This window comes from Haliaeetus leucocephalus, unplaced genomic scaffold (genome assembly GCF_000737465.1).
Source record: "Haliaeetus leucocephalus isolate CR32 unplaced genomic scaffold, Haliaeetus_leucocephalus-4.0 Scaffold199, whole genome shotgun sequence".
Lineage (NCBI taxonomy): Eukaryota > Metazoa > Chordata > Aves > Accipitriformes > Accipitridae > Haliaeetus > Haliaeetus leucocephalus.
In genome coordinates, this window is record NW_010972635.1 from 955,907 (window position 1) to 979,856 (window position 23,950).

The 23,950-nt window shown below is 46.2% G+C and overlaps 2 protein-coding genes across 2 annotated transcripts in view; one reads left to right on the top strand and one right to left on the bottom strand.

The window, feature by feature from the left end:
- The window catches only part of ANKHD1 (ankyrin repeat and KH domain containing 1), a 108,041-nt gene extending 85,743 nt beyond the window's left edge, over positions 1-22,298 (top strand). Inside the window, exons 26-38 of the mRNA XM_010565980.1 lie at positions 94-547; positions 999-1,076; positions 3,234-3,380; positions 4,876-4,986; positions 6,549-6,698; positions 7,004-8,619; positions 13,558-13,752; positions 14,847-15,101; positions 16,457-16,632; positions 17,786-17,950; positions 18,414-18,460; positions 21,726-21,899; positions 22,074-22,298. Of these exons, the coding sequence (XP_010564282.1) occupies positions 94-547; positions 999-1,076; positions 3,234-3,380; positions 4,876-4,986; positions 6,549-6,698; positions 7,004-8,619; positions 13,558-13,752; positions 14,847-15,101; positions 16,457-16,632; positions 17,786-17,950; positions 18,414-18,460; positions 21,726-21,879 (3,548 nt within the window). The 3' untranslated portion in view covers positions 21,880-21,899; positions 22,074-22,298. The remainder of the gene's footprint in view (positions 1-93; positions 548-998; positions 1,077-3,233; positions 3,381-4,875; positions 4,987-6,548; positions 6,699-7,003; positions 8,620-13,557; positions 13,753-14,846; positions 15,102-16,456; positions 16,633-17,785; positions 17,951-18,413; positions 18,461-21,725; positions 21,900-22,073) is intronic.
- An 879-nt stretch (positions 22,299-23,177) lies between these two features.
- SRA1 (steroid receptor RNA activator 1) lies at positions 23,178-23,949 on the bottom strand (the record flags this gene model as incomplete). Its single annotated transcript, XM_010565992.1, has 3 exons — positions 23,178-23,563; positions 23,681-23,789; positions 23,932-23,949. Coding segments are annotated over 3 exons (321 nt in total), but the record flags the coding sequence as incomplete, so codon positions are not given.
- Between the last annotated feature and the right edge of the window lies 1 nt (position 23,950).

The window sequence follows — 23,950 nt, forward strand, 5'->3', positions numbered from 1 at the left end:
CCCCCCCCCTTGTTCAGCTGTAGTGTCTTCAGTCAGGGCACTGATTTCTGTATTTTGTGGCTTTTGATTGTCTATCAACTGTTTTTCTTTCAGTGGAGCAAGAAGTTCCTATAGAGCCTCCTAGTGCAACTACTACAACTACAATTGGAATTTCTGCGACTTCAACTACTTTCACAAATGCCTTTGGGAAGAAGAGAGCTAATGTGGTGACTACCCCCAGCACAAATAGAAAAAATAAGAAAAATAAAACAAAAGAGACTCCTCAGAATATGCAGATAATTTTGCCAGATCAGCATATATCTCTAGCACAGCAAAAAGCAGATAAAAATAAAATAAATGGAGAGCCAAGAGGTGGTGGTGCAAGTGGGAATAGTGATTCAGATAACTTGGATAGCACAGATTGCAATAGCGAAAGTAGCAGTGGAGGTAAAAGCCAAGAGTTGAACTTCACAATGGATACAAATTCCTCTGAGCGGCGCTATGCCTCATTGCTTATCCCCTCTCAGGAAGAAAAAACAAGCACCTCGGCTTCAAAAACACCAACGAGGTGAGACTGCCATATTGCTTCCCCTATTGTTTCACAGGGTTTTACCTATGCCAATGTAAATTTTCTGTAGCTTAAGCTTTACATGAGCTGGTTACATTCCCAAAGTCTTGAGAGACTGAGTTTGCTTTATTTGCATAGCTGTTAAATAATGCTGTCGAGTTTATTGAACGTAATCTCTTTAAAATGGTAAAGATAAGATATTTTGGGGGGGGCATTCCTGGCTAGTTTTTAATACTGCTTTAGCAAAACAGCCAGTTTTCTCTGCGCTATTTAAGCATCCATGTTGCGTTGTCAACTTTATTAGAATAGATTTTAAAGTGAATATGCTGGGAATTTAAAAAGGAAGTGCCGGCTTTACTTATAATCTATTTACAGAAGTGATTTCATTACCTCTTGATTGTTTTATGATTTTGTCATTAACTCGTTTGAATTGCAATCTCTTTGTTTTAAGGAGGGAAGAAGTTGATGACTCTGAGCATTTCACCTGCCAGGTTGATGGCCAGTTTGATTTAACCTTGTCGAGCCAGAGGTGAGAGTCAAAAGAACTTGGTGAATGTACAGGAGCCATATGAATAGTTTGGAAGATCATTCAGCTGCCAGGGAATGAGCTAATAACTTTTATAACACCAGCTTCTTAACAGGTCATTGGTCTAAATCAAATAGTTTAGATCCCATCTGAATCTGTGGTCTTTGCTTATTTTTACATATAAGTAGTATGAGTCTGATCCTCCATAGCTCTCTTTTTTCTTCTTTTCTTTCCCTACATTAAGGGAGGGGAGAGGGTACGGGGCTTGATCTACAGGACACCTGACTGATGGAGAACCCAGCTTCAATAGGAATGCCAATGTTATGGGATCAAAAAGGGCAGCAAACGAGAGGCCTGTTGCCAGACTGATTGAGGCACTTCTCTGGGAGTGGGAAGAGAGTTGGGATTTTCTGTTTTCTTTTCTTTATTTTTCCCCAGATTAAAGTTAGGTGCAGAATGAGTGGATTTTGGATTACCATTAGGAATGTCAGAAATCGGATTTTGTCTACATTCTGGTTTATGAACATAAATTGTTTCTGCCTTGGACCTTTCGTCCAAGGTCTCCTACAAAAGCCTTGGAATCCTGTGCAGTTCACTACAGCAGGACTAACTACTTCTAATTCCTTGTTAGAAGCAGTGCTTCTGTTAGATGAAGTACACCTAAGAAACAAGATAGTATATAAATATCAAAATGAGGCTAGTATATTTTATTAACTTCTGCAGGTGCTCTTTGGCTCTTGCACTAAGCAGACTTTGTCTGAAAATCATTTCTAAATTTGCTCTTCCTGAATCCTCTTCTTTTTAGTCATAGACATGCCAATGACAAGGCTACTGTAATTGAAACTTGAACTCAGGCTTCATAATGATGCTTTTCTTAAAACATATCTAGACATTTTCAGTTAAAGCAGAAAAAAGCTTTTAAAAAGTCTATTCTGGAGTCGATATTCCACAATGGACTTTGTTCTTTTCTTTCATACGCATTTTCTTGTTCTCTTTGCCTCAATCTTACAGTTATCTGAGGACAATTAAAATTCTCCATAGAACTTTGAAATGCCTTGGGCAGGTGTATTATCAGAGAGCTAGTACTTACTAAGGTAAAGAGAGAAAATGCTGCCATTTTAAAAGGCATATTGTCCAAATGTTGCTTTTCATATGATTGGTGTGCTTGGGTTACTTAAATGTGGATAGATCTCTGAAGTTTGTATAAAGTGTAGTATAAACAAACAGTTTGCCTGCAAGAAGACACAATGAACATAAAATGCTGTAAACAATGGGGAATAAAATGAATGAGTAAAAACTTGCATATAGTGAAGAAAAGGAGTGATGCTTAGCACGACAGCTAAAGCATGAGGTCCTCTAAAATTACTAGCTATGCCATAGACTTTCTGGGTCAAATCACATAAGGCTAGTTTTTCAATGACTTGTGAAGATTGCTGCCAATGTTTCAGTGCTGCAGATGAACTTGTGAGTTCCCAGTGCTGCTTTTTTTCACCTCTACCTGGATCAGTTAGCCTAACAACAGATTGCCTGTTCTCTCTCTCTCTCTTTTTCTCTCTCACCCAAACTTTGTGTTGTTTGTATCGCTAGACTATTGCTACAGCTGTATTAGTACAGGTAATGATACTTGGGCACCTGCTCACAAACTGATGTCACTGGAACTTAAATACACAAATATGCTCAAATACCTGCGCCTCAGTTACCCATTCATAAAATAGGGGGTGGGGTGTAGAAGCACTTTCCAGGGAATCTCAAACAGTAAGAGCTGAAAAATGGACATTTTCAAGTACTTACTAAGAAAGAGACATTATTACCAAAGTACCTTTTCTTAAAAAGCTATTCAAAAAGGAGATCACAGTATAGACATGTAATCAGGATGTGCCTAAGTGGCTGTGTACTGCCTATTATAAACTATTTTAATCTGATATCCTTAGTGCTTCTGGTATTACTTCATTCAGTTTAGCTCTACACTTTTTGGAGGAAGGGTATAGGCTGTGGACTAAAAGGTTAAAAAAAACTACCTATGAAGTCACCCAAAAGTTGTTCCAGGTAGAAAATAAGAATAGAAATGGTTCATGCTAGTAGTTTTAAGCTGCAGAAATGTATACTGTAATGCTGTCATTTTATTCTGTAATTTGTAATCCCGTACATTTCTGTTTCCAGACTTGATGGTGAAGGTCATTCAAATTCTTTGTCAACTACTTATAAGCCTGTTTCCCTGCCTCTGACCTCTCCAAATGTAAAGCTGAATCTGACTAGTCCAAAAAGAGGCCAGAAAAGAGAAGAAGGCTGGAAAGAAGTGGTTAGAAGGTAAAGACTTGTTATTCTATGTTTAAAAACTGTCTGTGAGCTTTCTAGCTTGTAAATTATTCTCAAATATAGACTGTCCAGAGAGCTTATTTAATTTAATTGTATAATTAATTTATAAAAAAATCTACCCCCCTTACTCTTGCAGTGCTGTGAAAACAAATTGCAGTCCTAATTCGTAGTAACTCCTCACTAACTTAATGTCAATATGATATGAACGTTTTATTTGGCACAAGGGTTTTCTTTACCTGTGACTTCAGTGGAGTAAAGGATGTGGGGATAAGATAAAAGGGGGAGGCAGCAGATGGCAGTGAAAAGGCTCTACAGCAGACGATTGCTTGCACATGAACTAAAGGCAGGATGGATATTAGTAGAGAGGTGGATGATCTCTTCAAGGCTAAATTTCATTGTGCTTTGGGTGGAGACCTTGATCACTGATTCCATGGAAAATTTTGTCATCTTGAAGTGAGTGCTAGAGGTGCAATTAGATTTAAAGATTTTTCTGTAAAGCAAACTTTCCCATTGAAAATGTAGTGGGTTTTATTATATGGCCATTAACACCCCAGTATCTTTTCTGTAACTTTTATGATGTCTACTACTTGTAACTAGAAGTGATCATCTGGCTTTCCTTTTTTTGTTCTCTTTATCAAAAAGGAATACAACATGAACATACAACTGTCAGATGCTTTGGGTGCACTTTTGATGCCCTCCTTTTGTGTTCTGCAATGGTAGTGACCAAATATGCTCATTTTAGAGAATTTTAGGCTATGTGCAAAGAATGTAATTGTGTGGAGGATTTAATGCATTCAGATTAGTGGAAGCCACAGACTGTTCTTAATAAAGGTTAAAAAGGCAGTTTTACCTGAAAATTTAAGCGTTTGAACCCTTAGAGAGGTGGTTGAGTGACTGCCTTTTGTTGTGTTCGCAAATGGAGTTCTCCACTGTGACATGGCCTTGCTAAATATATGGTTGCAGACTGCCCACCACTTGGTGAGTCGTGCAGGCATGAAATCATTAAACAGGCAGCTGACTTTTCCAGGGCTGTACGCAGACCCTACCATTGACCCTGGAGCTGCTCTATCTCTCCTCCTGGGTCTCTTAAGTGTCATAGGCTCAAGTCAACTGCTTGGTTGTGTATTGTCTGCTCTTCTGCTGGAGATGGTAGGGTTCTAGAGATGGCATCCAAAACCCGACCTTTCCTCATCCCTGAGGCATTTATGACACCCTTTGTGTCATAAAGAATGTGTCTATAAAGCGTTCTGCACTGGTGTTCACTATGCCCTGACTGATCAAAGCATGTATCCTGCCAAAGAGCTTTTTGGCAACTTTAGATGAGTATGCAAAATGCCTGGGAGCTGCATGCCCGCCTTCTCCTAAAGTCTCTCTTGACCTCAACAAGAATTCTTCTCCTCCCCTCTCCCCATGAGTAATCCCCTGGCTAAGAAGGGATGTCTATCAAAGAAGTAACCAATGAAAACATCCCTTCTGCCCTTGACAGGCAAGTAGGCAGAGTTTTGAAAGACCCTCCCCCTAGCAACACTCTGCAGCCAACACCAATTGAGCAATTTCAGCTGCAGAGAGGAGGGCGCTGCTGTTCGGGAGCAAAAAGGTACTGTTTTGGGCACTTCTCAAGGTAAAAACCACTGAGCTCAGTGGGTAGGGAGGGATATGGCAGGGGGTGATGGGTGGGCAGGGGCCTGGGTGCTGGGGTGAGCTCTCCTGGAGAAGGAATGCCTCCACGGGTGGTGGCACGGGGTTCCTAGTGGGCTGAGGTGGAAGCAGACCAAGGTACAGTTAGGAGCCCTGTGAGTAATGTGCACATATCTTGAAAGTTAAGTGATGATGGAAGCTCTGGTTTGGGGAGGGTGTGACTGGAATGTCTAGCTTGAGAGAGGAGCCTGGGGGATGGAGGGGGGAAGAAAGCCCAAAGCATGAAGCAGCCTTGGGAGGAGAGCTGGGTGCATGCTCCAAGGACCTGGTTTTTGGGGATGGGGAGGATTGTAGCATGCTCTCCTGGCAGGAGAGGGGGAAAGAAAAAACACCTTGGCAATGAGGTGATGTTTTAGAACATTTCCATGTATTTAAATGTGTTTAAAATAAAGTGGGTTTCCTTTAAGTTCTATTGAGTAAGAAACAATTTCCTGAGGATCAAGTTACTTAAAAGTTGCTAAGACTGGAATAGCTAGGTGAAGCTGGCAGCCTTTTCACGAGGTGGTGGTGATCTGTACAGTGTTCAGAGGCGCCTGCACTGTGATCACAGTGGTTTCTGAAATCCCTTTGAATCCTCTCTAATTGTTCAGTGTTGAACTATTGCACATCACTGGCAAGCTTGAAAGCGGTGTGTGGGCTCGAGAGGGCCAGCCTTTAAAATCTGGGGACAGTGGTGGCCCAGAATGACGTTGGCTGGGGTCTGGATGCAAGCATAGCTCATGTTCAGAGACTTCCCAGTACTGTATGCCTGCACTGACCCACCAATACCATGTGAATTAGAAAAAACCTGAATTGACTTGTCTTGCTGAACACATGGGTTAGTGTTTTGGCCTGACAGTAAGTCCGCTTCTGAAAATCTGTGCTGCCTTCACGGTGGCTTCCAGCAGCTCCTTAAATCACAGAACTGCACAATTTAACCATCTGCCATCCACTGTTGTGTCACCAATAAACTTTCAGATCTCGAGGTCTCAGAGAGATGGATACTAAAAGGGTTGTGAATGCAAGTGGTATTACAGAGCTGATCGCTGGGAAAACATTGAAAAACCACCTTCTCCTTGCTATAAACGATCAAAGTAGCTAAGCCATGGGCTTTTATATTTGAAGCAGCGCTATTTATGTAAGTTTAGATTGATAAGCTAAGGATTTGTCTCACTTTGAAGGTACACAAGATAAGATAAAATCCAAAAGTGTTTCTGAAGCAGTGTAAGGCACATATACCTGTGTTACAACAGTGGTGGAATAAATGCTTCTGGAGAATCCTTTATGTACTGAGGATGATAAGTAATTTAAGTGGGGAAGTTTTAGAGAGGCTTCAAAGGGTGAAGAAAATATCAGCAGAAAAACTACTTGTTGCCCTGAAACTTAAGAATATTGCTTCAGCCACCTGTCAGGCAGCAAGGGATTTTTGTATGCCTTTAAAGTTTGAATACATTTCACAGATTTGTGATCTTTGTGATATAGGTCAAAGAAATTATCTGTCCCAGCTTCTGTCGTATCTAGAATAATGGGAAGAGGTGGGTGCAACATCACAGCAATTCAAGATGTCACTGGTGCCCATATTGATGTTGATAAGCAAAAAGATAAGAATGGAGAGAGAATGATCACTATAAGGTACAGTATCTAGAAATTAAAATCTTGAGTTAGTCCACAATGTCATTTATTAAGAAGTTTGTTTGCTTTTTAAGACGGGACATATTTAGCTTCTTGGTACTAGAATAGAACATACTACTGCTGCCAAGATATGCTGAAGGTCTACTTCTTCAAAGATAATCCTTGAGATACACAAAAGTCAAGAAATAACTTACTGGAGTAAACATGCAATAGACTTGCAGATCAGTATAAAATTGAGGTTATGGAATGTTGTACAAAGTGGGGTTTCTTTTTGCAAAAGACAAATATTTTTGTATTTAATCTAGGGGTGGTACAGAGTCGACACGATACGCAGTGCAACTCATCAATGCCCTTATTCAAGATCCTGCCAAGGAACTGGAAGACTTGATTCCTAAAACTCATATAAGAACACCTGCTTCGAGTACCAAATCAATCCATGCAAACTTTTCATCTGGAGTCAGCACTGCGACTGCTTCAAACAAGAACTCCTTTCCTCTTGGAGCACCACCCCTAGTCACATCACAGTCATCAACACTATCTACTTTCCAGCCTACTAACAAATTAAACAAGAATGTCCCAGCGAATGTGCGCTCATCTTTTCCGGTGTCTCTTCCTCTAGCTTATTCTCACCCCCATTTTGCCTTGCTGGCTGCCCAAACTATGCAACAGATCCGGCACCCTCGCTTACCTATGGCCCAATTTGGAGGAACTTTTTCACCTTCACCGAACACTTGGGGACCATTCCCAGTGAGACCAGTTAACCCGGGCAGCACAAACAGCTCTCCAAAGCATAATAGTTCAAGTCGTGTAGGTAGTCAGAATGGAAATATTTTACAGACGGAGTCTCCCGGACTAGCTACTTCTAGTTGTCCCATTACTGTCTCTTCTGTAGCTGCTTCTACCCAACCGCTGTGTGTGACCAGTAATCGGACTCCCTCTTCGGTCAGAAAGCAGTTGTTTGCCTGCGTTCCCAAGACAAGTGCTGCAGCAACAGCCATCTCAACTGTGACGAGCACCTGTAGCACTCTGCCTTCAGCTTCCTCTGCCACCCCAAACAACGGGCAAGTGCCTGCAGCATTTCTGTCATCTAATGCTCCACAGACGCAGCATTCTGCACTTAAAGCGGACTCTTTCTCAGCTGTCTCAGCACCCAAAGAGAAGGTGTCAACACCAGACCAGCCTGCTGCAAACGCATGTGCACCATCTTCGGTTGCAAGTAGTTGCAGTATGTCAGCTAGCAGCAACTCAGGAGTCACCGAAACTTGCCCATCGAGCAGCCCTGCACCTCTGAATAATGTCCAAGATGAAATACTGCCAACCAGCATGTCAGAGATCAATCCTTCCATGTCGATGCCTTTTTCATCCAGCTCAGAAACTGCTCCTTTAAGCTTAGTGTCACCCAGGTCAGTTGTTGCAGATAATCAGGACAACAGTAACTTACCTCAAGTAGCTGTACCAGCACCTCGAGTTACTCACAGGATGCAGTCCAGAGGTTCTTTCTATTCAGTGGTACCAAATGCAAACCTCCATCAAGATCCTCAGTCTATTTTTGTTACGAATCAAGTTCCTTTAACACCTTCTCAAGGTCCACCTGCTGCAGTGCAGCTTTCGTCAGCCATGAACGTTATGAACGGTTCTCAGATGCACATTAACCCAACAAACAAATCATTGCCTCCGACCTTTGGGCCAGCAACACTCTTCAATCACTTTAGTAGTCTTTTTGATAGCAACCAGGTGCCAGCTAACCAAGGATGGGGAGACTGTCCACTCTCTACCCGAGCAGCAGCTGACCCATCTTTCACTGTTCAGTCTACCTTTCTGAATAACTCTGTGCTAGGACACGTGGAAAACGTGCATCCTGACAACTCCAAGGCTCCTGGTTTCAGGCCACCTTCCCAACGAGTTTCGACTAGTCCTGTAGGTAAGTCATTAAGATCATGCACTGGTCAGAATTCTTTCTCCAACTATCACACTTTGATCATCTCAAACTGATTGAGAAGTAGTTTACAAATGATAGTTAGAGAATACTGATGTAACAAGGATGGCCTTTTTTTTCCAAGGGCTCTTTAAAACATTGATGATAATTTTTTCCCTCTTTTCTTCAGTTCTTCTATGATGTCAGGTGTTGGGAACATTGCAAATGTTACATTGCTTGTCCTCTGTAAGACACAGGAATGCTTCCACCTGTTTGTAGAGTTCAGAGTAGCATTGATTTTAGCTTTTGGGTTGGAATGTAACATGAGGTCGGGTGATACCAAACCTGAAGCAGCAGGGCCAGGACTCTTGACAGGTTCCAGCTGCAGGAGTGACTGCATGCAGTTGTTCAATATTTTATCTGAGACTCCAGCTTGACTCAGTGAGGGTAAACTCACTGTACTTTTTGTCTCTTGATATGGCTCTGAGGTTTTAATAAGCTTATGTTGTGCTTTGGGAAATTGGTGTGCTACTGCATGGTGTTTTATTAGGAAGTTACAATCCTTCTGCTGTTAAATATAGCAGTTCAAGCTTACCTGCATTTATTTGAAATGGGTTAGGAACGCTTACAGTGAGGTCCCTGCCCTTGCTGTGCCCTGCTTAAAGGATTATTACCATCTTAGTGTTCAAACTGTTGCAGGCAACTAGCTGCACCCATTTGGCTGTAAGGGACTCGCAAGAGATCTAGTTTGTGTCACCTCATTCTCCCCTTCATTCTTGCCATAATGGCTTTATGGTGCCTTGAAGCTGGGTAGCTGGAGAGCCTTGCTTTGAAGTTGTCTTTACCCCTGCAGTGTATGTTAGATATTGGGGCTAATGCTTCAGGACTTGAATGCTGGATTGGGACAAGTCAAATAGTTTGACTTTCAGACTAAAGGAGGAGGGGGCATTTGGAAGATATGGTGGTGAGGAAAAAAGATTTTCAGCATTCCCATTCCTCTTGGTTGATTTACAAATGTACAGGACTTCTGAAAACCAGAACACTTCTCTCTGACTAGCTTTAACCACAAAACTGGGATGTTTGCTATGATTGTAGTTTTCTTCATAGTTTAAATGGGGCTGTATAGGTCTGCAAAGAGAGTGAATACCTAGAGCTCTTGTGCTACGTCCAGTCCCAGGGCAGTAAGCAGAACCAGATGTAACTAAGGCTGTGGAAGGTAAAGTAACTGGACCTTGTTTGTCAGATAGGCAGCTAATAAAAGAATTGCCAGACCCTCCTCAGCAGACTCTAGAGACACTTTACTTTGGCTCAGCTTTTTCTCTGCAGTGCTTTAAACTCGGAGTTGGCTGTTGCTGGAATAACCCCTGGGGAAGGAAGCTTATGCCAAATGGGATCTGCTGATTTTTCTAATGATTGCATCCTGTGTATGCAAAGATGGCTGACTGGGACTTCCCATAGCAGCAAAACATTTTGCTGTTCCCTTATGCTAAGGTCATCTGTTTGTCATTGGGAAAAATTTTTTGGTCCTTTATATATCCTTAAATGACTGTAACTATTTAAAAGGTAGTCTAAATCTGTTTCTTCCCTGAATTAGGAAGGTTAGGCAGATACCCAAGGAGAGCTCATGCGGCTTACTTTGGGGAGGTAAGTATGAAGTTCTTAACTGAAGCAGAAAAATATTTGGACAGAACACATTTTTTTCTGAGCTGGAATTTGATTAGGATCTTGGAAAGTGAAGAAAAACTGCAAATAGGTAGATGTGCCACTAAAATTCTGCCTGGCAGGAGGTGGCTGGTTAGCCGGGTCCTTAGTTGATTCATTTAATATCATTCTACTTAATACTGCTTTTGAACACCTTTGTTTAAGAATCTAAATAGTCTGTCACACAGGAGGAGGGGGAGGTTAAGGGAGCCTGGGGAGAAGGGGTCTTCTGAAGGTGTGATAGTGAGGAAAGGAGCGGGGACGGTAGGCTGAGGACCTGACCTCTCTGATGCCTTCCCTTGGAGCCTAAGTGTGGTCCTGTGGTCTGTCCACCCATCTTATTCACTGGCTCTTCCCAGGGCAACAGACCTTTCTGCTCTCAGCCTCTGAGGTGGGTTGAACTGGGGACTACCTTGGCTGTTTGCATAGGGTTCGGTGGCAGGTTTCATGAGATGTTGAAAAGGGGGGAAAAGAGTCAGTCACCGCTGGCTTACGCTTTGGCCAACAGCAGTGCGATGGACAAGGGGCAGTCTGGGCCTTGCCTGGCAATTCAGTACACTTTGTGTGATGAGAGGGAGTAGTAATGGCCATCAGAGCAGGTGGACACTGATCCTTTAATGTCAGCTGTGACTATACCTGACGGAGCAGAGGTTTGTCTTTTGTGCCTGTCTTGAACAGTTGAGCTGTGGCAAATTTTTCCAGAAATCAACATCTCTTGGTGATCACCTCTAAGCTAATTTGGTGGAGATTTAATATAATTTGATTGTGCACTAAACCAGCTTTTTCTTAAGAAGTTGTCACTTCAGGGTGGAGTTTGGGTACTCTGCTTTTCCTGTTCATGGGCAAGCTCAGTTGCAGCTTGGGTTTTCTCTGATTTCACCAGTTCCTTTGAGGCACAGGTACACATTCAGATCTCCTTACCAGCTGTGGATCTGTTCTGGAAATGGCCTTTTGTCTCACTTATGTCTTCAGATCTCTTGTCCTAGCAGCTTGCAGATTAAGGGCAGACTTAGCCCAACCATTTGGAGGGGCTGTGGAGAAGACCAAAAGAAGTCTATTTGTTACTTCTTTCCTCTGCATTTTAAGAAGGGGTTTTAGGCCTTGCTCACGTGGCATTAAAAGGTTATCACAAATGTGAAATGTGCCAGCTTAGGAAGCAGCACAAGAGTATGAAATTGCACGAAATGGCTGGGCTCCCTGTTTTACATGGAGTGACCATCATGCTTTCAGAGCATGATGAAGAGTTTGAACTCATGGCCCAAGTAACTGCCGAGTATGGTATTGCAAAAGGCTTTAGTATTACAAAACCTGGTTTTGTTGGTAAGTACATAAATAGGAAGCTCATTACTGAAATCAGGATTCTGTAAGTCATTGTTCATAAAAGCCATTTTTAATATTGAACAAAGGTGTTTTTTCATCCACTTTTATGAAAGGCAAGTTAATGATAAAAAGTGTTCTTTAGAACCTGAAAACTGACTGTTCTGTTGAATTTGTGCATCTCTGGCTGTCACACTTCCTTCAGCCTGTAGAAAATATACAGCAGTGCTGAAATAGTCTTGGCTGTACAGTCATTGCACTTTGAAAGCTGTGTACCCATCCTACGAAGCCTTCAAAAGACGCAGCTGGGCATCTCTCTTCTGTAGAAGAGCTATTTTTGTCATAATCTCTGCCTTGTTCTCTGTTTAGGAAACCAGCAGTCCCCATGGGCAGCAGCAGCTCTGTTACCCCATCTGTATAGAGCAGAGACTTGGGAACTTCGGTGGTGTGTCAGCAGCTGGAAACTTGTTTTTGATATGTGGTGGAATCAGTCACCATAGGGGCCTTTTGACTACCTCTGAGTTGACTTTTGTGGATGGAGGGTTAGCAAGAGTGTCCCATCAGTAGCTCCATGGAGGATACTCAGGGAGGGCCCTCAGCTGGAGGTGCTGCAATCTGCTTACAGCTAGGCTTTGTGCTGGAGGCCAGTCTGCAGCTCTAGACAAACCCAGATCAATCAAACTGCATTTACAGGCAGCCTGCACAGACGTTAGCATCCTCCTCACAGCCACAGAGTCTTGCACTTTGTGCTGTGACAAAGCCTGAAAGTTTGTCCTCCGACACTCAAGGTTTCCTCATCTGAGCACCCCATGTTCTGTTGGTGGTGGTGATTTATTTGTCCTTGTCTGTAATGGAGACTTCTCTTTTTTAACCTTTGGGGTAGGGCTAATGAGAAAAATACCTCCTTCAAATCCAGTGAATCATTTCTGTCAATGTGAGCAGGTTGGATGTGGCACTTCTGGAAGCAGTAAATCAGGTTGACTTGGTTGATAATATTGGGGGAAAAGGACCTGGCTTTCAGGAACGTATCTAGGCAACAAAAGGTGCACATCTAGTCTATGACCTAAGGTCTTGCCTGTCACCACTGCTGTTTGCAGACTGCTGTGGTGTAAGTAGGTACAACCTTCAACCTTGCCCCGCAGCAATATAGGCTGGTCCTGGTTGTGGTCATTTCAAAATGTTTAAATGGTTTTGAAAGTAGTCTTGTTTAATAGGCCCTTGAAACTAAACCCAAAACTCAGGTGAATATATGGCCATGCCCATTTCTACTTTCAGGTAATAATGTGTGATAAGAGCTTTTATAACATTTTGGAAAAGTACTTAAAAGCTTTGGCTTATTAAAAAACTGTAATTCTCCCTTGCTAATCATTTTTGTGGGACTTTGAACTTTCTCTCCGTCTCTCCCTTCCTCTCACGCATCCCTGTAGAAAGCAGCCCCCTCACCTATTGTGCTGTGCATTGTCAGCCCTGTTTCTCTGGACACGGCATGCTCTGACCAATCTATATGTGAATGTACCTATAGGATAGCAAAAACAATACTGCAGCGAACTGCTTCCCTGGTGCCGGATTCCCCTGGGACTTTCACAGAGCCCTGTATCCCTGTTTGACTTGCGTGGCTTTTTTGTAAGCAAAGATCCTTGCCACTCCCAGCTTTCCTCCTTTGCCTTCCCTGCTAAGATCATTTCCTTTCAGTGACCGAAGGGATGGCTGTTTTTGTTAAAACTTCAGGCCAAAACAGAGAGTGTACAGAAATGCCTTCTGTTGGTTTCTAAGGGAGAATCGTGCACCTGTAAAATGAACTTACCATGTGCAGATACCCCTGAAGGTGATGAGATGCTTTAATTATATTTGGAGCACTAGCTCTCTCTGGTGCTTTGAAGCAGGTTCCCAAAGAGAGATATTTAATCAAATTTATGTTTATTTCAGGCTTACCCTCTCTAGATCCATCCAACAGCTCTACAACTTCTTCTTCAGGTCCTTTGACAGGCTTTTCAGCAAACATACAAGGAGCACGGGTTTACCTTCAAGGGCCAGCGCCTGTTGGGACTCCCAGCTTTAACAGACAGCATTTTTCACCACATCCTTGGACAAGCGCAACAAATTCATGTAGGAACTTCATGGGTCTGTCTTAGTTAACTATAAATTCATAGCTGTTGTCTTTAGTAGATTTGTAACTTGAGGGGAAATTAACCAGTGATGCACAAAATGCTTTCCAATTGCTTTTAGCAGCTGTGAGGATGCTGTGCAAATCCCAAGCTGTACTATTTTGTGGTTTTTTCCCATGTAAAATGCCATTAGTTCTGGTAGCATTACTAAAGGCATATTTGGGCAAAAAAAAAAAAAAAGAGTCATCATAGGCTCCGAGAGGAGAGGGCATGAAGCTGTGGGGGAGTGGAGGTGATTACACCAAGCTAAAGATTCCCCTCTAAATAGTATGAGTGTAATATTAGGTGAAAATGTCATGTTTGCCATGGTTTGAAGTTATACTTGCCTTTTTTTTTTTTTTTTTTTTTTAAATTGGGATTCTGGAATTATTTCATGTTACTTAATGTTCCAAAATCTTTAAGCATCATCCAAGGTAACAGTGGGTTTTCCTCCTAATGGGAAGAACATGGAAGTAGCTTTACAGAAAATATGGGTCTTTGATTCAGAATTTTAAGTGAAGAGGCTTTTCATGTCACTGCATGCAACTTCATTGCCACTCTGAGCTTAAGAACCAAAATGTTTAAATGAGTGCCCAAAGGAAGTTGGATTTCCCAAGAAGAGTCAGTGACGCTTCTGAAGTTGGTGGGACTTATGCTCTTATGTTACACATGTGGCTTTGGGAAGCTGTCTAATTTCTCTTCTGCTGGAAGTGGTGGATACCAAAACCAGGCTGTTTAGATATTTATGGTATTTTGGCTGATGTTTTCACCTCTTCCTGAAACTCTTCCATGTTTCTTATTCTTTCTTGTAATTAATTTAGATGTACTGCTATGTCATAAGAATATCACATGAATTCTGATGGCTGAAAGCATTTGTGTTTATAATGTTGATTTTAGAGTTAAAATAAACAGAATTTCTATGAAAGACTTGAAGAATGCTTGCCAAAAAAAGCATTTAGAACCTGTTTATTATTTGCTTTGAGAGAATATTGGGGGGGATAGAGCGGCTAGCGTTTATGCTTGCTAGCTTGTGTGCTGCATGTAATTAAGCAAGAGAAATATTCTCTTCAGCAGGTGAATCTCCTATTCCATCAGTTTCCTCAGGATCATCTTCGCCCCTTTCAGCTGCTTCTGCACCTTCTAACTTGGGCCAGCCAAAAACGGGTAACGCCAATCAAGATCGAAAGGTACCCCCTCCCATCGGGACAGAAAGGCTTGCTAGAATTCGACAGGGAGGATCTGTCACTCCTACACCCTTGGGAACCAACTTCACAGCTCCTGTTGGTCATAGTGGTATTTGGTCTTTTGGAGTTAACAGTGTATCTGGTAAGTCTGTTGTACAGCCTGGGGTAGCCTAAAGAAACTTCTAGGGCCTTTTGGAAGTACTACATTTGAAAAGAAAGTTGGGGAGGAGGAATAAAGTTCCACAGTCTGTAATCAACTGTCATGTAGTACATCCTGAAGGGAAAACTGGTGTCAGTGGTGGGAGGGTGTGCATCAATGAAAGCGCCACGGTTTTCTCTCCTAATGTAGGTGGCTCTCACCCAACCTAGATTATCTGTCACTTTACACTTGTAAACCTTCAGAGGAGTTCAGAAATTTCATATTAAGTCTATTGAATGGTACAGAATTTTAAAAGTAAACAACTTTTGTCTGTTAAGGGCATCCATTTCCAAGTCTGGCCCTTGGCCTAAAAGGACAACTGTCTCCATCCAAGTTTCTAGCTTGCTTTCCATTAACATTTTAAAATATTAGTTGTGGTGCAGCTAATGCATCCAGAAACACATAGTTGTGGATGCTGATTTTTGCACTGATCTCCTCATGACTCTTGAATAGTATGGGGTAACCTCTGTACCAGGTGGCCCGTTTCAAAAGAATGACTTTGAAACAGCTGAAGTTTTATGTTCAGTTTCCTGTTAGTGTGAGGTTCCTGTGGAAAGGAGGAGCTGCAGCATTTGAGGTGTAAAGTGTTTCCATTGGTAACTTTAAAGACAAATGTTTAGTACTACTGTATTTGTTCTATTTTTCAGTGAAGGCCTCCATACTTTGGTTAACTTAGTGTCTCAGCATTACTGTGTTTTTTCAGGAAAAGCTTGTATGTGCTCACAGACAGTGCTGGGAGGTTTATTGGGTCTTAGCTGTTCTGCTGTGGACACCTGAAACTTGCAGTTACTAGTAGTCCCCATTATCTCCACACTTGTGTGGAGGTTCAAGATGAATATACATGCAGACAGCATGTGCCTGGCCAAGCTTCCCTGGCCTCACCAGTCTCTCTTCTTTCCCTATTTTTGCCCCTGTCATAAGTGTAACTTTTTTCTGTGTTCCCATGGTACATGAGAGGATGTGGGAGCTGGAGGGAAAGAAGGTGTGCATGCGTGTAGCTGGCCTTATATAGCGTTGCCTGCTGCAGCTTCTCTATGAGAGGCCTTGATGCTACAGATAAGACTTGTGTGTTTGCATTGCCTGTAATGGGTTATTAGCCTAAAAACTGTAGGTATCTTCCTGCTTTGTGTAGACTGTGGAAGGTCTGCCTTTGCTCAGAGCAGAGCCCTTGCATACCTCTGCGGCTGTGTGTTTTTGGGGAGCCTTTGGATGTATGCAGATGTGTGCAGCTGCTTAATTCTACTCCAGAGTATCTTCAATGAATTGTAATCAGCCATTTTCAATCTCCTCATTTCCAGAAGGCTTGTCAGGTTGGTCTCAGCCTGTCATGGGAAATCATCCGATGCATCAGCAGCTGTCGGACCCAGGCACGTTTTCTCAGCATCAGCCAATGGAGAGAGATGATTCTGGAATAGTGGCTCCCTCAAATATTTTCCACCAACCTATGCCAAATAGTTTTGTGGATTTTTCTAAAGTAAGTTACAGAGGGTTGGATTTAGTCTATAAAATGACCAAGGAATTTCTTTGTTCTGTCTCCTGTTTGGCCTGTTTACACTGTGTGTGTCTCTTCCACCATTGCTTGCTGCATCTAGTCCTGAACCTACTTTTATCCCAGTACTGACTAGAAAGGGTGTCCAAGCCTGGTGGTGCATTTAAACAAAACCAGAACTTGTAGATTGCAGATGTTCTCTTGTCAAGTAGCTGAATGCCTCCATGCTCTGCAGTGTTTCTTTTCTCAAAGGCTCAGTCGCTCGGAAACGTTTCATAAGGCTTGCTCAGCTCTTGAGGCTGAGTAAAGGTCAGCTTAATGCTTTCAGTACAAATCATGCCCATGAATACTACATGCCTTTCTTCAGGAAGTGGCAGGATGAGAGGACCACATGTAAGCCTGTGCCTTGTATGTTAATGCTGGAAAGTAGCTTGAGGCAGACGGATGTAGCCAAGCCATAGTGAGCTCAGCCACCACTGGGGGAACGTCCAGGACAGTGTGCTCAACAGCAAACTTGCTCGCAGCATGTTTCAGAAGTAGCTGTAGCATGTGCTCTTGGATCTTCTAAATTGCAGAGCAGCAATCATTCAAACATGGGGAAGAAATCTCTTAATTGCAAAAAGCTGCTCTGTAACTTGCTCTTTCTGAACTGGAAGAATATTTTAGATGGCCATTAGTAATCTATGGAAAATCTTCAACTCAGAGTCCTGTAGGTTCAAGCTGTATACGGGCTTTGCTGAAGTGCAGCCCCTGGCTGCAGCCCGGCATGCACCAAGGTTATCGTGTGCTGCAGAGGTGAGAGGAAGGAGCACTGAGATCACTTTGTACAGCTGCGATGTCTGGCTTTATGGGGGTCATCTGAAAGAGCTGTGCAGAGTCTGCTGCATACTGGTGAGGTGTAATTTCAGAAAAATGGGTAAACTGACTTAAGTCTTCAAGCTCTGAAGAGTGACTGTATTCCATACTCTGCCTAGGTGTGCAGCGATGCCCCATTTCCTCACAGTGCTGAGATATTTGCCAGTCGGTGAACGTTACGTATGGATGTGAACTGCCTCTGTCAATCTTGGCAAACATGGTATTACCGTCGTCCTTCACAACCACTGCCTTCTTCACTGACTGCTTTCTCTTGTTCCCTCAGGGCCTACCGATTTCCATGTACGGTGGCACTCTAATACCCTCACACCCTCAGCTAGCAGATGGCCCAGGAGGCCCCCTCTTTAACGGGCTCCATACTCCAGATCCTGCCTGGAATCCCATGATCAAAGTTGTCCAGAACTCAACAGAATGTACTGATGCTCAGCAGGTAGTGTGGCTGCCTTTTTCCACTTTTGCTTACCTGGGGCTTTTTACGGTGTTGTGCTTTGGTTTGTTTTTCTTCATTTTTGGATAGGTGATGTTTTTTTCAGTTCTTTGATACTGGAATTGAGATTTGTCTGCATGACTTTTCCCCTACAGTTTGTGTGTGTTTATAAAAAAATATATTGCACTATCTGTACCAAACCATTCAGGTAAAATAAGCACCATTTCAAGACTGCTCAGCCAGGTAATCGACTTCATTGTAAGTGAGAGGGTTTATATCCATACTCAGCATCTTGAAGGTTGTCAGTCAAACCTTTGCCAGAGCTGAAGAGGGCTTCCCAGCCTTTGGACAGTCTGGTTGTGTTTTAGGGGGAAGCCTTAAGCTTGCCCTCTAGTGGTTAAACGCTCTGTTAAAGGAACCTTTATTTGTTTTCATAATAGACTTGTCTTTTTATTTCTTGCTGTAGATTTGGCCTGGCACCTGGGCACCTCACATTGGAAACATGCATCTCAAGTACGTCAACTGATTTAAGGGGGTCTATCCTTTTTTAGCCTTGTTTGGGAATCTTTACGGTCTTGAAGAACCCTGGGGATTTTTTTAATGTGCCTAACTAAGCAATTTTCTGTGGGCTGTAACAATGGAAACTTGATTGCCCGTTGTATAAGAACAAATTGATTTACCTGTACAAACTGATTCTGCTCTCCAGTTAGTTTAGCCATTTTGAACTTAAAAATCAGACAAAACTAGTGCTTTTGGCTAAACACTACTGAATGCTCCTTGTATGCAGCAGAGAACTAGCTGATTACATGATTTCAACCTTTTAGGGTGGTAAATACATGTATAATTGTTTACATACTTAAAAGGAAAAGCTGAGTAAATTTCATGTCGTATAGTGGCTCTACTTTATGTAGCCTGTATTAATGTGAAATATTTACCTGAATATTCAATAAAAGGCAAACAGTATTTATAGGTTGTGTGTGAGAATTTTGGAAGAGGCTGTATGTTGTTGTCATCAGTAGCTGCTGCCGTGCCCAGTGATGCATCTTTTCAGGGTCACGTAATTAGCAGGTGGATGCAGTCAGGGTTTGGGGGAGGGTTTTGATCTGCAGTCATCTGTGATACAAGGTCTGCCGAGTCCTTCCCCCTGCCAGTTGTTTTGTGTGAACATGGTTGTGCGTTGTTTTGGGTTTTTTTCCTGCTGGATTGGTTCTGCTGCTTCCAGCACTCTTTTTCCAGGTGGGTTGCCTGAGACATCAGGTTTGGTTCAGGGGTTGGAAATAAGGGCTGAGCTGACAATGTGGCAACTGATGGCACCTTAATTTGTGGAAGGTAAATAGGTAGCTTGTAGGTAAATGCAGGGTTTCTTCACCTGACTTGCTGTGACCAGCTGCCTAGAAGCAGATCTTAGGAAAGCAGAGACCACTTCCCACTAGAGAAAAATGTATTATATTAAATTCGAAGCTTCTTGTTACCCTTTAAATCTGGTAAGAGCTCCTCAAGTCCCTTCTGTGAGGAGGAAGGAGATTTTTGCATACTGCTTAAGATGAACATTCATTTTCTATACAGGTGCAGAAGTTCTCCACTTTCTGCACTTGGACTATGCTTATTTCTGCTTTTGCTCAGTGGTGATGCAGTAACTACACTGAATATTTGGTCCATTCCTCAAGCAGGTAACTACATACAGGGCATGTAGTGTCCAATCTAACAGACCACTTTTGGTGGTCTCTTGGACCAGATGGAGACTCCTCCACCTTCTCCAGACAAATCCTTACATGCAGCAGCAGCAGAGTTTCCCCAGGAAAAGCATGAGGAAGGAGTACTGAAAACCCAAAGTGCACAAGCAATATCTGAGTACTGCAGGCAGATAAACCTCAGAAATGCTACTGGATGATATATTCAGATATTTTTTTCTAGTATTTGAGGAAGAAATGCAAAAAACATTGAACTGCTGCTGCCTGCCTGATAGTGAAATGCCAAAGGAGAAACACTCGTGTTAACAGTACTTGTATTGAAAACAAAATGGTATTGTAGTGCAATAGGTGTTTGCTCTTGGGGTGAGTTGCAGGGGGGGGGGCTAAGGGCCCGCCCCTCCCCTACCCCACCCCTGTGGGCTCCATGGCCGCAACAGGCACCACCACCCTCTCCTGCCCCATCCCGGGGAGCCACCATCTCCTCATCCCGGAGGGCTACAGCTCCACGCCAGGTGGCACAGTCTACTGTACCACGCCAGGGGGTAAGACCCAGCATGGGGATGGGCTTGTCCATTGAATGGAACGGTGGCCTCAGCCACCCCATCCCTGCCTAGTTTAGGCAGCTCCTTCCTGAGTGGGTCTCTTCCTGGGCTCTCCACCTTGCAGCTTGGTCCCTGGGAGCACAGGCACCTGCTCTGGGCATCACATCCAGGCAGGCCCACGGGGTGGTGGCTTCCCTGGCAGCCCAGAGCTGGAGTGGAAAAGGGAACCCCAAAGCTTTGTGGCAAGATACTGCTAGAAGTTAGGGCCGTCATTGCCCCGTGATACGGAGGGGAGCAGGCGGAAGCAGTGCCTGGTGCTTGTGATGCTGGGGTGGTGGATGCAGCGCTGGTCCTTTGGGGGCAGGTCATGCCTGGGCACGGCTGGCTGGAGCTGGTGCAGGTGCAGGGGGCTAGTGCAAGAAGTCTGCTCCCACCTGAGTTCACCAGCCCTGGGGGAAGGTACTGGGCAGCACGGCTCCCTCCAGAGGTACCCTAGGCCTGTCCTCTTGCCCCCCTTCCAGCCCCCTGCCAAAGCCCCTGGTTCAGCTGTGGAGCAGGTCCTTTGCTGGCTGCCCTCAGGGTAGCGTGTGCCCTGGGCATGTTTTGGTTGAGCCGCAGGCACCCACCCTGTGGGCGCTGGCTCCATTGTGTGCCTCCGATGAGCTTATCTGGGGTGGGGGAGCCTGGCCCGGTGATGGCAGGGCTGTGGCAGGCATGGGTTGCATAATGTGTTTGTGGTGCTGGGAAGGGCCTGGCCTGTGCAGGAGCTTTGGGCTCGCTGCCGCCTGGGCTGTGCTCGCTGCTGGAGCCTGGCAGGGAACCGCTGCTTAGCTGCAGAGACAGCCAGGCAGGGGAAGGCAGGCCCGGACCTGTTGCAGCAGGGTGCAGACTGGCACGATCTTGGGGATCGCTAGCAGGCGCTTGGGGAGGCAGCGTGTGCCCTGGCTGGGCGCTGACCTGGGGCTGTACACCCAGCAGGCTGGCACACTAGAGGAGGTGTCCCATCGAAGCCAGCATGTTGTTCTCATGCAGGGCACAGCCGGGCAGCTCATCGGCTGAGCTGATGGGAACAGTTCCCTGGGTACATCTCCCCTCGGTGCCAATGGGGAGGTACCCAGCTTTTGCTGTTCTGATAGCTGTAGGGAGCCACCCCTGAGCTTGCTGCCTCTGGGCTGGCTGCACTGGGGACCTGCCTGCTACCTGGCCGTTGGGCTTGGGCTGTGCGCCGAGTGCCCCAGGGCTGGCCCTGCCTTCCAGGCAGCACAGGGGTGGCTGTGGTGTCAGCTGCTGCAGGGCACCTCGTCAAGGCTGGACCTGCCGTGCTGTGCCCTGGCAGAGCTCCAGGAGCTTCAAGGGGAGGAACAATGTGGGGAAGAGCTGCTGGGCAGGACAGGTGTCACAGTCTGCCATGTGGGAAGCTCCACAGTGTCCCTGAGCTGTGGCCAAGTGCTGGGTTCCACCCCCTGCTCCAGGCTCAGGCCATGGTGTTCGGAGACGGGGGCGGCCAGGGGCCGGCAGTGCCTGACAGCCCCCTGCTTTTGGCAGGTACCCGCATCATCTACGACCGCAAGTTCCTGCTGGAGTGCAAGAATTCGCCCGTGGCCAGGACCCCTCCTTGCTGCCTGCCCCAGATCCCCGGTGTCACATCCCTGGCCCAGTCCAGCCTCGTCAAGCTGGAGGAGCTCAAGGAGCGGAATGAGAGCGAAGAAGCCATGCCAGGTGAGCAGCCCAGGCAGGCAGCCCCTTGCCTACATGCTGCCTGGGGCATGGGGCTCCCACCTGGCTGCAAGGGCAAGGGGAGATCCCGGCTCAGCCCCAGTTCCTTTGCCTGTACGTTTCTCCCAAGGTAGCCCCATCCTAACCCTGGCCCTGTATCCCTCCATACCCTTGCAGATCAAGACCAGTTTGAGATGGACATCTGAGTTTCCAGCTCCCCGTCTCCAGGCCATGGCTGGGCCTGTTTCTGGGCCTCGTGGAGTTGCTGGCACTGTGACCAGCTGGCTGCAGCCCTCTCTGATGCTGGGGATGGATGTGTGACACCTCAGGCTCTAGCACAACTGGCTGGTGCAATTGCCTAGGAGCTCATGCTTGATCAATAAACACCATGAACCCCCTGTGCTGACCAGGTGCATCTCTTATGTTGGGGCTCAGCTGGGTCCTCAGAGCCCCAGGGAGGGGAGCTAAAAGGAGCTGAGGAGCACCAGGGGCCCTTAGAGGGTGCAGAGGATCTCTCCCTCCTGCACTGGGATGCTGGAGGCTGGGGCGGTGAATGCAGGGCCTCAAGGCCTGCTCCAAGGCTTGGGGTGCGACATGCAGCCTGCCCCAGCTGTGGGGGGGCATGGCTGGTGAGGCCCTCCTGTGAATGTGGGAAGGAGCAGCACAGAGCAGTCCGATTGCTGTCTGGGGTAAGCGTAACCACACTGGCCTTACCTGACCTGCTGAGCTTCACTAGCACCGTGACATTTCTCCCTGGATCTCCCTGTCTCTGAGGCCACCTGGGTCTCTTGGGTCCCAAACTCGGCTCTGAACTGTGCCAGGACAGGCAGGAGCCCAGATGGGAGCATGGGCTGCAGCTGCAGCACAAACCCTGGCCCTGCCACGCTGCTCTGGGCTGGTGGCAGGTTGGCCTCCCCAGCCAGCCAAGAACTCCTCAGGGGCCTGTCTCTTGCTACACAGGAGCTGGGCCGTGTGCCTGCTGCTGTGGGTTCCCCCCCAGTGCCAAAGACAAGGCCGGAGGGGCCCAGGCTCTGCCAACCGGTGTAGCAGGGAAATGCGTTGCTGTCCCCTCGACCCTGGTGATGCTGGGGCTGCTGCCAGGGAGCTACCTTCCCTTCATGCTCGGCGGCCTGGGAACGCCCCGCCAGGGCCAGAGCCCCTTGGCCAAGCCCAAAGCTGCTGCGGCCTTGCCCAGCCATCCCATCTCCTGCTGCTCCTGGGAGAGAACTAGGACCCATCTGGTGCCAGAACTCCAGAGCAGGCTGCGGCCAGGGGCAGGTTAGTGCTGTTTTATTAAACGTCATGAAGTGAATCGCCACTAAAATGTCACAATGATTAAAATCCCCTTTTCCTGGGTGAGGATTGGGAGGCAGAGGAGGTGCCCAGACCCACTCAGGCAGCAGGGGCCCTTCTCCTGTCGGTGGCCCCAGGCCTGGGCTGCTGCGCTCACGGTCTGCAGCCCCGTCCCCGGCATCAGGGATCCTCCTGGCCAGGCCCGTCCTTGGCGCTGCCGTCCGTCGCCGCAGCCGACTCTGCAGCAGGCAGGCTCCTCGTCTCGGCGATCAGGCGCTTGACGCCCACCAGCCACTGGCTCACCTCGTTCACGTGGTCCACCATGAGCGAGCGATGGATCTCATCAGCCGCGTCCCAGTGCTGTTGCTGCAGCTCTGCCAGGACAGCGGAACCCCGCGGTGGCAGGGGCTCAGCCTTCCCGCCGGTGCTCCCTTGCCCGACGGCCTGGCGCCGGCCCCCAGGCAGCCCCCCCCCTCCCCCTCGTCCCTCACCTCGCACCAGGAGGCCCATCCTCTTCCTCACCGGGGCCGACAGCTTCCCCTGAGCCCAGGCGTCCCCCAGCACCGTCAGCCGCCGCCCGATGTCGTCGCACACTTGTTTCTGGAAGCAGAGCCGTGAGCTGGAGCTGCGGGGAGCCCCCCGGGGGCCAGGGGCGGCTCTCCTCGCCCCACGAGAGGCAGCCCCCGCCTTGCTGCCCCTCCCGCGCCCGCGGCAGAGCTGGCGGCGGCGGCCGGGGCCTCACCTGCACCGTGGGGCGGCAG